This window comes from Durio zibethinus, chromosome 24, assembly GCF_047325235.1.
Source record: "Durio zibethinus cultivar Kanyao isolate XHJ-2024 chromosome 24, ASM4732523v1, whole genome shotgun sequence".
Lineage (NCBI taxonomy): Eukaryota > Viridiplantae > Streptophyta > Magnoliopsida > Malvales > Malvaceae > Durio > Durio zibethinus.
Window position 1 is genome coordinate 20,897,378 of NC_143185.1, and position 13,382 is coordinate 20,910,759.

The 13,382-nt window shown below is 30.0% G+C and overlaps 1 protein-coding gene across 1 annotated transcript; it reads left to right on the forward strand.

Moving 5' to 3' along the window:
* The first annotated feature begins 7,560 nt into the window (after window positions 1–7,560).
* LOC111317224 (cytochrome P450 84A1-like) lies at window positions 7,561–9,821 on the forward strand. The gene is made up of 2 exons (XM_022919650.2): window positions 7,561–8,553; window positions 8,823–9,821. Exons 1-2 carry the CDS (start codon window positions 7,630–7,632, stop codon window positions 9,444–9,446), a joined length of 1,548 nt encoding a protein of 515 aa, XP_022775385.1. The 5' UTR covers window positions 7,561–7,629; the 3' UTR covers window positions 9,447–9,821.
* Window positions 9,822–13,382: the final 3,561 nt, after the last annotated feature.

Below are 13,382 nucleotides of genomic sequence, written 5' to 3' on the forward strand. Positions count from 1 at the left end.
ATTTTTACAAATCTGAAATTCTTGCAAATCTTTAATTCTTGTGAATATAAAAATCTTACGAATCTGAAATTCTTACGAATCTTGAATATTCAATTCTTGTTAATTTGAAAATCTTGTAAATCTCTAATTTTTGCAAATTTGAAATTTTTATGAACCAAAAATTCTTACAAATTTAAAAATCTTGCGAATCTCTAATTCTTGCGAATCTAAAAATCGTGCGAATCTCTAATTTTTGCAAATCTAAAATTTTTGTGAACAAAAAATTCTTGCAAATCTAAAAATTTTGTGAATCTCCAATTTTTGCAAATCTTCAATTCTTGCAAATATTTAATTTTTGCGAATCAGTTTTCTTGTAAATCTTTGAATTACAAACCTTTGAGTTTCAAATTTATAATTTTTTTAACTCAAATTGTGAATCTTTGAGTTTCAACTTGTATTGTAAATTTTCGTTTATGAAATTTTTAAATGCTTCAAATCGTGAATCTTTAAAGTTTTAAAATTTTGTAATTGTTGTGAAGTTAGCCTCGAACATTTTAGGTGTCTACGTTTTTGCACAATTTCTATTTCATAGAAACTATGCAAATAGGAGTAACTATAGACACCCTATTTTGTCTTATGTTATCATTGAATCTCAAGTCAGTTTGACTTGAGCTTTGGACCCAACTTATTTGGATTTGGATTTAGCATTTAAGTTTTAAGGCTAGATTATATTTTAGATCAGACTAGGCCATGTGTAATTGTTTTTCTTCTATTAGAATTTTGCAAAAAAATAAATAAAAAGAATAAAAAAGGATAAATCAAATGATAAGGGTCTATGTTTGAAATTTGGAGTATAAAATTAAATGTTTAAAACTCTGGTACTTTTTTTTAAAACTCAAAATTCAAATTGCAGGGGATAGGATGCTTAATTTTTTTGAATTAAAATCTTATCTTCATTATGTTATTTAAACCCCGTTTTGAGAGTGAAAAAAAAAAAAAGAGTGAAAAACACACTGAGTGAAAATTACAGAGCTCCACCTCATTTTTGTTCTTTTTTCCACCAAATTGCCTAATCCTACCACCACTGAAATTAACATGACTGGTAGCCCAAACACCCACTAACAAAATCAATCACCCATGAAATACCCAAAACTCAAAATATCCAAAACTCAATAGACAACCCACCATCAACCTAAAATCAGTCATAATAAGCAGCAAATAAGGCAGTGGTTGTTGTGACTTATGTCGACAGAGTAACGGTGATCAAACGATAAGGTTTCAGGTGTAGTATTCTATTATGACTTACATCCGTAGAACGAGGATGATCAAAAAGTAGGGTTTCATGTGTAGGATTCTATTGTGACTCATATTAACAAAACGATGACGATCAAAGAGTAAGGTTTCAAGTGTAAGATTCTTGACTAGAATTTTGAGATTAAAGAAAGAAAAAAATAGAAAACAAAAAGGAGGGTGGTGGGGCGACTTATGGCGTTGACGGTGTCAATGATACATCAAACTCTGAAAAAAAAAAAAAAAACCTATCATTCTTTTTAAGCATTTTGGATTACCAAAAAAAAAGCCATCGAGTCTAATTCACTCTTGTAGCCAATCCTTTTTTTAGCCAAGCCGAGCTGAGACTTGTTTGGTATTTTCTTCTGTTATTTTGTTTATTTACTTAATTATTTTTTTTGGTAAATCTTTATTCTAAATAATAATAATAATAATAAAAATAATTTCAAATTTTCGAAAAAAGTTAAAGAATCAATTTTTTTTTAAAAATAAAAATTTTCAAAAAAAAATTTTTAAGGAAAAGTTGAAGTATAAATTTTCCTTAAAAAACTTCAATAAAAAAATATGTTTTAAAGAAAAATTGAAAGTATCAATTTTTCTTAGAAAATAAATTTTTTAAAATATATATATATATTTCACAAGAAAAGTTTTTAAGGAAAAGTTAAAAGTATCTATTTTTCCTAAAGCTGAAATTTTCAAAAGAAGTTTTTTTGAAAAAAAAATTAAAAGTACTAATTTTCCTTAAAGATAAAATTTTCAAAAGATATTTTTTGAAAAAAAATTGAAAGTTTTAATTTTTCTTAAAAATAAAATTTTCAAAAAACATTTTAAAGGAAAAGTTAAAAGTATCAATTTTTCTTAAAAATAAAAATTTCAAAAAATATTTTTTTTTGAAAAAAAGTTAAAGTATCAATTTTTCTTGAATAAAAGCATTAATCTTTTTTTAAAAAAATAAAATAAGAAAAGAAATCTCAGAAAAAAATTGAAGTATTAATTTTTTTCTTAAAATTTTTTAATGTTAAATAATTCAACGATGCAGCTCCTATAAAAGAAACAATAGTTTTCTTGTATACTCTTAAGGTGAGAAAATTTTTTTAATTTTCTATCAAAAGTATTAGAGTCAATTAAGAATAATTTTTAATAATTAACTATTTTGTAAGATTTTTAAAGCTTAATGAATAACACAAATCAAGCTGATATCATCATTTGATAGACGTTATCGGAGTACTATAATCTTTCTCACATATAACTGTACTTTCAGACCTAGTTATGATTTCGTAGACATTGAATTTACTTTTTAAAAATACCTAAGTCAAACTTAAGTTTTTTTTTTTTAAAACGAAACAAATTCAGTTAAGTGATCAATCGTACCTAAATAAAAAGATTGATAATGACTCCTTAAATCAATGTTTAGTTATGAGTCCACAAATCTAGATATTATGACAAATGCAATAAAATTTTCATCCATTTTATTACATTTTCTGGTAGCGTGCCTTGCTTTTGGACTTAACCTATGCCTTAAAAGTTAAGTAATTAAATAATCCAAGTTCACGATAAGGCTCATTGATAGGGAATTGACACAAAGATTCAAAGGTTGGTGCATATGTTCATTGGGTTTTTTAATACTTATCATTATCTTAATTAATTTCCTAATTATATGAATAAGGAAGGTGGTTGCTAACTTGCTAGAAAATGCAAAAAGATTATGCCACAATATCATGTAACGTAGGAAACAACCTTCGTATAAGGAAATAAATTTGTGACTATTCAAGGTTGTTTTAGGACGCGGGTGGTGGAATCACCTACATTTATTTGGGTAGTTGCCTCTACAAAATAGTTAAGAATATTCTACAAGATTTGCCCTATTATTAATATATATTTATATCTTTGTTTCTCCCATTTTTAATTAATTATTTTTAGTAATATAGAGATTGTAGCTGGCCACTGTGTTGAATATAGGAAAACCTTAAAAAAATTAGAAAGAAATTTGTATATATTATCATGATCCAAAGACAATTTTATATATCAAATACTTACTTCACTGCTAGCAACTCAAATATCCATTTTTTTGGGTAAATTTCATTCAGGTCTTTGAGTTTTGAATATAATTCAACACAAATCTATTAGTTTGATGAACAATCCATCCCAAATTTTTTTACTTTCATGGGACAATTAGGTTCTTCCCTATTAAAAATCTCATTTAAACAATATTTTACCCTTAAAAAATAAATATCCTCAAATACCTATATAAAGTAATATTTTTATAATAATATTTTTATTTTTTCTCAAAGTATATCAAATTTATTAATAATAAAAAATTTAGATACAACATATGAAAACAAAACTTACATGCATGCTAATATGTAAATATATGTATAATAAAATAAATATATTAAACATGTAACAATATTATTTTGACATGTAACTATTTAAAAAATGAAAGATATAATATGAAAAAGATTGGTTAGAAAAAGAAAATAATCATAATTAAATATTTGTCAACTCGATTTTGATTATTATTATTATAATACTTGTATATATCTTAAATTTAAATCTATATGTTTGTGAAAATATAGCTATGACAAATTTATTCATTTTAAATTAAAAATAATTTATAATAAGTAAACCCAAGTTAAAAGTTTTAATGTTTAAATACAAATTATTATTATTATTATATATTCAATAGATATATAAAATAAAGAATAACATTCATCAATACAATAAATTTTGAGGGATAGTTCTGCAATTGTTTAACAAATTGGAGTGGATTGTCTATTAAATTAATGAACTTATGTTAAATTATACTAAAATCTAAAGGAGGGACGTAGAATTTACCTTTTATTTTTTTTTCTTAAGCTCAAGGACCAATCATTTTCCTTTTATTAATTAATAGCACTTGTTTTCCATATTCCAAAGGAATTTGACTTTTGGGTTTTGACCATATCTTGCCAGCAAAAGAAGTTGAAAAATTCAGATGGAAAAATGAAAACCAAGTCCAAAAATAATGATGAGTTTGACATTTGATAACAGTTCCTTACTTCATTGCACGTCTTCAATAAATATAAATTAGACTTTTAATTCTTCAATTGCAAATTTTATTGTTACTTGTAAATCTGAAATATTTGGATGATACTTGTGTTCTACGCCAAGTTATGAGTCAAAAAATTAACTCAAACATATATACTTGAAGAATTTATTTACATATTTACATGATTTTTTTTCCAATTTCAGGAAGTAATTTTGCTTAGGATGAGAAAATAATCTTGATATTGCTTAATTTGATGTTCTCCTAATTAAAATTTGATTAATAAAGCATCTTTCTTCAAAATTTTGATGAAAGCGTTTTGTACATATATTATATTATTCACAAAAAATATCGTAATCTGAAGATAAAAAATATATATATAAGTATTGAGATAATTTAAAATTTTGACTTATTAAATTTTATTTTTTAAAAATAATTATGTGAATTAACAAATTAAATTTCGAATTTTATGTATGTATTACTTTGGTTTAGAATTTTAGATTATAATAATCACTTTTGTTAACACTTGACTTGTATATATGTTTTATATGTCATAGTGAAATCAATAATTAATCACTATGCTGAAGTAGTTGACAGGAGCCATGAGGAGACCACAAATTAAAATTGACTAGTAGCGTTCATGTACATTTAATAAATATTGAATCCTTGATTCATTTTTCCAAATTCCGGATAAGCTAGAAACCCAAGTAGATGAGGTGGTGGTTGGAGCCTGGAGTAATTTGCTCGATCATGGACCAAGGAAGTAGGTGAGCTTTGGGATTCCAAATCTGGTCAATAAATCAAAGACATTATTCCTGAGTAAACTCAAAGCTTCTGGTGAATTCATTCATTTTAATTTATTTTTTTTTTAAAACATGCGGCTGCAGTCCAAGGAAGATTTCAGGTTTTCAGTTGAAGTGAAAGGTTGTGGTTGGGGATTTTGACTGAAAACAAATTGATTAATTATACGGTGGACCAAAGCTGCATTTATCCCCCCCCCCCCCCCCCCCTTTTATAATCCGAGGTCGCTGACACCTGATAGGCCGGCTGGAAATTATGCTCAGGTTTTGTGAAATGAAGTGGCAACATTTTATTCAAGCTCCAGGGCCTGGTGATGGTCCATTTGAACCCCAAAATTTTCCAGGATTAAGTCAGGCAAATGAAAAGTGAAAACTCTTCTATCAGATAATGATGCTACCTGCCTGGTTTGAGTTGCTGTAAACCATGCTTATTGCCCTTTGAAAGTGGCCTTCAATTTGACTTATTCTTCCCAAACAAACAAACAAAAAAAGAACCAAATAATAAAACAAGTGGGATGATACATATTCATATTACTTCCCATAAACTATATATACAGTTTGAAAGTAGAGGCAAATGAAAAAAAATGACGTTATAAGTGATGCTAAAACACGCAATCCCTTCACCATTGTCTTGGATTTTAAGTATAATTATTTTGAGTAAATTATAAAATCAATCTTTCATTGATAATATTTTTCATGAGAAAAGCAAAAGATCTGAGGAATAAAAGATGGTGAGATGAAACCGTCAACGGTTCCAATGTCTAAGCAGATAGCGATGCAAAATGCAAGAAAGCAAGCAAGCTCTTGCATCAAATCCCTCTCACCTTTCTTTTCTGATGATGAAAAATTCAACAGGTCCCACTTTAATTGAACCCCTCAAATATTAATCTTGATTATTGGTTTCTAAAATTCGTATTTTTGTTAAACACGATTAGGCAACCATAAATTTTGGGAATCATTATAATAGACAATTATTGAATTAGCACGTAAGTGATTTGTTTCTACTTGAGATTGTCAATTTTGAATTTTGATAACAAAAATTAAAAATTCAGTATTCGACTATGCTGTTTGGAGTAGGTAAATAATATTGCAACAGGAAAAAATTGTATATAATTGTTAGAAAAAGCAATTTTTATTAGTAATGATAAAGGAGACAAACAGAGTGATTCATGTTTACTGGATGGGATGGAAGCACCATTAAATGTTAAATCATGTATGCCAAAGAAACAATATGATTATCTTATAATTTAACAATGATTAATTAGTATACTTTATATTAGCAAGGAAATTTCTTGAGCTGTTTATCACCTTGATCATCTATATTAACATGGTTTTCATGCCAATGAGGTATTAGGTTAGTCGCAAAAAAAAGATTCTAAAATTGTAAGGTTTTAGATTCAAATTTTATTGTGTGTGAAATAGATTGTTTAATTAAGTTATAATTTATTAGTTAATTATTCAATGATGTCAGAATTACTTACAATTAATTATATGGATCTAATATTCGAATGTAATGTTAAAAAAATTAATATGATTTTCACCAAATTGCAAAGGTTTTTTTTTTTTTTTTTGCATTAATGTTCATTCTTTGCTTAGCATGCAACAAAGCTAAAAGCCAAAACTGTTAACAATTGACTAATAAATGAGTTTTCCATTAGACTTGAAGATACTTTGAATTTCTTTTTTCCACCAAAAAAATTAGGCATGCTGTCCCCATTATCTGAAGCATCAATGCTTTGGCGTCTCCATTTAATTTTGCCTTTAAGTCGATTGGATTTTTATGAATTTATATATCATTGGAGTTGGTATCGTGAATTCAAAAAAATTTATGCTCATAATATCTTCTTGTATTAGGATAAGAGATTCAACTGTAGATTAGAAATTTCAAAAAGAATTATCTCTTAAAAAAAAAACTAAAATGTTTCAAAAAGGGATAAGTTTTTCAATTCAAAACATGTTTTTCAATGACATAAAAAATAGTATCTGCAATTTGCTCCATATTGAAAATATATATCCACTTCATATCCTTTTCATAATATTAGAAAAGTATTTTTCAAAACGTAATGAAAAAGTTAGATGAAAAAAGTTTCTCCACTAATTCACACATGGAAAACAGCTTAGATTATCAAGAATCTCTAACTAATGTGCATTTGCTTCCTAATCTTAAGGTTCCAATTATGTAAACAAATTGTCCTACTATGAGAAATTTCTTAAGCCATTATATGGAATAATATAAAAAATAATTTTAATTTACATTTGGTATCAATTTTTTTTCCAATCAAATGATCATCCTATATATTCCCATCTTTTTACTAATTTTGCTACAAGCAAATCTTAATTTCAACATGTAAATAACAAAAGACTTTATATTAAAATTTTGGATGGAAACTTGAAAAATAAATAGTATAATCCAAGTTGTGCATTTTTTTTTTATACAGGGGCTTGGCCAAAAAACCTGTATAAAAAGCACTATAATTTCTGAAAAAACTAGCAACATTCGAAGAGTTGCAGTACTTGTAAAGATATCCACAAGCCATGGATATTTCTGTGATGCAAAACATGGAACAATTGCCTATGGCCCTTCTTTTCATTATCCCTTTCCTACTCCTTCTAGGCCTCATCTATCGGCTTCGAATAAAACCATTTCCACCAGGGCCCAAAGGGTTGCCAATCATCGGAAACATGATGATGATGGACCAGATAACTCACCGTGGACTTGCCAAGCTGGCTCACAAATATGGCGGTATATTTCACCTCAAGATGGGGTTCTTGCACATGGTTGCTATTTCTAGTCCTGAAATGGCTCGCCAGGTGCTCCAGGTTCAGGATAACATATTCTCCAACAGGCCAGCCACCATCGCCATCAGTTATCTCACGTATGATAGGGCTGATATGGCTTTTGCTCATTACGGACCTTTCTGGAGACAGATGAGAAAACTGTGCGTAATGAAGCTTTTCAGCAGGAAAAGAGCCGAGTCATGGGAGTCCGTAAGAGATGAAGTGGACTCTCTTGTTAAAGCTGTTTCGGCCAACACCGGAAAGGCAGTAAATGTTGGTGAGTTTATCTTTAACCTTACCAAGAACATCACTTTCAGGGCTGCTTTCGGTACTATCTCTCAAGAAGGGCAAGAAGAGTTTATCAAGATCTTACAAGAGTTCTCCAAGCTTTTTGGTGCTTTCAATATTGCGGATTTCATTCCTTGGCTCACCTGGGTTGATCCTCAAGGACTCAACACCAGGCTGGAGAACGCTCGTCATGCATTAGACAAGTTCATTGATACCATCATGGACGATCACATCCACAAGAGGAATAAAAACATCGATGCCTCTGATGAAGGTGACACCGACATGGTTGATGATTTACTTGCTTTCTACAGTGAAGAAGCCAAAGTAAACGAATCGGACGATCTACAAAATTCCATTAAACTCACCAAAGACAACATCAAAGCCATTATCATGGTATGGTTCCTTCCTTCACATATAGTAACACTCTAATTCGACTACCAAGAACACGTGACAATGTTTCATTTTATTTTATCATAGGAAAAAACGAGAAGCGAAATTTGGACTTACAAATATAATTTCTATCAATCCAACAATCTTTATATTAGCATCTTGTATTTTATTTATCTTTCATGTACGTGCATGTTATATATTTTTTTTCACATAAATATGAAAGAATATTGGTATTGTTTCTTGAAACTTATATGTATATATATGATTTTCAGGATGTGATGTTCGGTGGGACAGAGACGGTGGCATCAGCGATTGAGTGGGCCTTGGCGGAACTGATGAGAAGCCCAGAGGATCTGAAGAGAGTCCAACAGGAGCTCGCTGAGGTGGTGGGTCTTGACCGCCGTGTGGAAGAATCCGATATCGATAAACTAACCTTCCTAAAGTGCACCCTCAAAGAAACCCTGAGGCTCCACCCGCCAATTCCACTCTTGCTCCACGAGACGGCGGAGGACGCTGTTGTGGGAGGCTATCAAATTCCCGCCAAGTCGCGCGTGATGATCAACGCCTGGGCCATTGGCAGAGATAAGAATTCATGGGAAGATCCTGACAGTTTCAAGCCATCCAGGTTCCTGAAAGAAGGTGTCCCCGACTTCAAAGGCAGCAACTTCGAGTTCATTCCATTCGGATCGGGTCGGAGGTCGTGTCCGGGTATGCAACTCGGGTTATATGCACTTGACTTGGCTGTGGCTCATTTGCTTCACTGTTTTACGTGGGAGTTGCCTGATGGGATGAAGCCAAGTGAGCTTGACATGAGTGATCTGTTTGGACTCACTGCACCTCGAGCGACTCGTCTCTATGCCGTTCCAAAGAAACGCCTGGTTTGTCCACTCTTTTAAAGCAAACCCGAAAACAAAAACAAAACCCATTTGAGTCTTAAATTGCAGCTTATACATAAGAAAACCGAGGAACATTGAATAAGAAGGTGACAAAGTTGGACTTTACAAAGTGGAACTTTTGGGTTTTCTTTTTTTTTTTTTCTTTTTTTCCCCAATACATGAAAGAATCTGGATCCTCTCTTTCTCTTTGGATAAGACTCTTTTCATTTGAACTGTGTTGAAAATTGTCTATCTTTTTTATTTTTAATTTTCCCTTTTTATAACAGTAATAAATATTGTGAAAGAACCCTTTATTTGGATCAAAGCATGAAAAAAACGAAAATAATGTTTCAACTATTGTACAATGGACAAGTGTGAATTAAATTTGCTTTCTACTTGTTTCTGTTAATTCTGTTAATTTCTAGTAAAATTTTCATTTTCTTACTCTTGTTTTGTGTTTAAGTTCAGTTGAAGTGTAAAGGCTTAGGTAATCAACCATTTTCACCACAGTTTTACGCTTCCTCAAAACCCTATTAGTAAGTAACCCCATGAATCATGCATAATTACTTGTCATTTTTTTTTATCAACAGCTTATATATATATATATATATATATATATATATATATGAGAGAGAGAGAGAACGAGGGAGGTCATGTGCCCACATTCTACAGTAATATGCATTCGTTTCCTTTCTATATTATTATAATGATTGAAAAACACAGCGTGACACTTATCCTATTTTTAATTTGATATCCCTCATATATATTTTTTAATTTGATATATTATAATGATTGGAAATCAATTCCACATCGTGAATTGATCTGATATGATTTTAGAGTTGGCATGATTACAGGTTCAAAGAAACTTATTCGTGTAATATTTTTTTCTACTTTATAAGTTTGAGGATAGAATTTTAAGAACAAATTAAAAGTTTTTAAAAATTAATATCACTTTAAGGATGGATCCTCTAAAAAATAATGGAAGTTTTTATTATAAATGCATTTTTAATTAAATTTTATAGTTAATATTTGTTTAAATAATTTTTATTTATTTTATGTTCAATTTAAAATAATTAAATTTCAATCATAAATTTAATTGAAAGTGTATTTATCACCTTTAAATAAAAGTAATAAAAATTTTCATTGATTTTTTAAATAGTAAAAATGATATTTTTCCCTCTCACGCTAGTATGTATTTGTCACGGATTGAAACTCAAACTCTAGACCCGCGTGACTTCAAAACTCGGGCATTTATTTATCCGACGTCTCAAATTAACTTAACCATTATGATTCACATTCTTGTGAGATATTGTCCGCTTTGAGCTCTCATGGACTCACGATTTTGTCCTACAAAAAATACTTCATAAGGGGAAGGTAGTGTGAACCTTTATATCTTAATATTAACTCTAGTATTCAACCGATGTGAGATTCATGGTTTTACTTCAAGACCATGACATCCTTCCTCACTCCAACGAAGGCTCACAGTCCCCAGTGGCACATCTTTAGTACCCTCAAAACTAGCTCTGATACCAGCTGTTATGAGCTTTTACCTAAGACTCAAAATTTGTACGGTTTTAGGCTTGAAATCACCTCATTTCTAACCTAAATCAGCCTAAAACACAAGCGTGCAGACACTAAAACAATGAGAAAGACAAAATGCACAAGTTTGAGAAAAACAAAAAAATAAGAGAATTGCTTAAATATATTCTATATTTTACTGAAACAAAAGTGTTTATGATGTACAAAGGAGGGTGATGCGACTTTCTATTTATAGTTGAAGCCCCTAGCTATATTTATGATTAAATCTTTTGAATCAAAGAATTACAATCAATCAAGGATTACATAGGTTACATTCAATTAATATTCTTCTTTTTTATTTTTAGGGTCAACCAGATCCACAGAAAACTCATGTTGATCCTGTGCACTTTGAGAAGATCTTTTTGGGCACTTTCCCTTTTGGGCCTTCCCTGATGCGGTGCGGGTGTCATGTAGGCCTTAACCTGATTGTGTGGGCTGGCCTGCATGCCATGCGGGGTGGTCTGAACTCCTCTCAAAATCTAGTATGCAAACATCTGCCAATATTTTTGGTGCACGAGCCTTAATCTCGAATGCGCATGTTGATGCGCCTGATATGTCTGACGTGCTCGTCCAAGGCGTGACACGTTAACTTTTAAAAATTAGATGATTACAAAATAAATTTATAGATATTACTAATAAAATCATAATCTTTTATAATTAAATTATTAAAATAAAAATTTATTTAAAATTAAATAACTAAACGTATAACGAATCCAAAAACCAAAGTAAATTCATGCAATAGAATTTCAGGATGAATTTCGGCCTTTTATGATTATGACTTCCAATGAATTAATGGTCTAAATATAATTAAAAGCATTGGAATATTAAAGCTGAAATCAATCTCTGTGAAATTGGATGGCAGTTTCTTATTGCCAACTCAAAATTTGAGCTAACATAAATAATTTGGTACCTTATTTTTCTAGGTGGGTCTCTCGAAATATGGCGTTGGTAAGAAAATTAACTGTCAACCAAAAAAAAATGAGGCACCAAATTATTAACGTTTGGCAGGAAAGAAAATAAAAGGAAAAAAAATTGAAGAAAGAGATTAAAGATAATGATTGTGATTGACAACAAATTGAGTCCTTAATTTTTGTTGCTTGGCGAATGGCCAGTCTATTATTAATAGGATTTAAATTCAATCCTCATTTGCTTATACTTCTTTCTTAAAAAAAAAATTTTCAATCATGTGCTTATACAAACACTAATTAAAGATAGTTAAATTAATTTTATTTTTTATAATATTATACTATACAATTAAAAATATTTTGTCTTATTTTAATAAATTTTATCGTGTTTATTTTAAAATTTAAACTCAAATTCCACAAATTCAAGATAAAGTGTTAAATTTTTTATATTGGACTGATACATTAAAAATTTTATTTTAGAAATACTTTCTGCACTAAAACGTGACCGTTTTGTATTTTTATCAAATTCAAGAAAATTAATTATCGAAATTTCTTATTAAATACAATCTTATCCGATAACACCAGATAATATTTCTCCTCTTAAAACCATAAAATTGTTGGAGCTCGGTGATTCAATTAACCAGGTTCACAAGCGGAGTGCAAACCAACAGAAAAAAAAAAAAAAAAAATCCTTTTTAACATGAATATTGAGAACAAAGAGATTTGCATAACTGAAAGTGATTTCTTCTTTGGGTTTTTTTTTTAGTAATCGGTTTAATCCCTTTGTCCACTTATCAGCTCTCTGCCGTATTTCTTTCTTTAAAAAGTAATGAGATTCTTAATACGGCAGACAGAGCTGATAAGTGGACAAAGAAAGAAATACCTTAAACGGCATAGATGTTCTCACTTCTTAGGCTTAGTGGTTAAAGATCTTGGTTTCAAACCAAAACTCCCTCTCCTTTCCCATGGTTTTCGTCCATCCTATGTAAAAGAAATTCGGCAGAGATGATATGGTTAGGAAGGGTTAAAGGTTTATTCCAATAATCCTCTGAAAGTGCTGTGTTAGACCAAACATGAATGATCTTAGAATATTTCTTATGGAAATGTCCAAAGGAAAAGCTTCAGGCCTGGTTTGAATGCAGAATTTCAAAGCGAAAATGACACAGGAACATAATATATAGACAAAAAGAGTTGAAGTTATAGATAACCACTGGATTTATGATGCAATTTCTTACAATTCTGTTTGTAGTAATATCTTTGTGAAGCAATAGTATCTCAGTAGGATTTTTGCAAATTCTAAGGCCAGAAAAACCATCTATCTGGTATATGCCTGATTTGTGAAGCATGAGAAACTTCAATAGAGTTTAGGTTATGTATGTGCTAAAGTAACTAAACCAAAGTGTAAGGAATTGTTTGGATTTTACCCAGAAGGTAGAAAATTCTTCATCCTAACTTTAAACTTATCCATTGCCTA

What these genes read in the sequence shown, in the direction of transcription:
- LOC111317224 (XM_022919650.2), top strand. Translation starts at nt 7,630, where the DNA reads ATGGATATTTCTGTGATGCAAAACATGGAACAATTGCCTATGGCCCTT. An exon ending in ACATCAAAGCCATTATCATG is followed by an intron (nt 8,554 to 8,822) that starts GTATGGTTCCTT and finishes TATGATTTTCAG; the next exon opens with GATGTGATGTTCGGTGGGAC.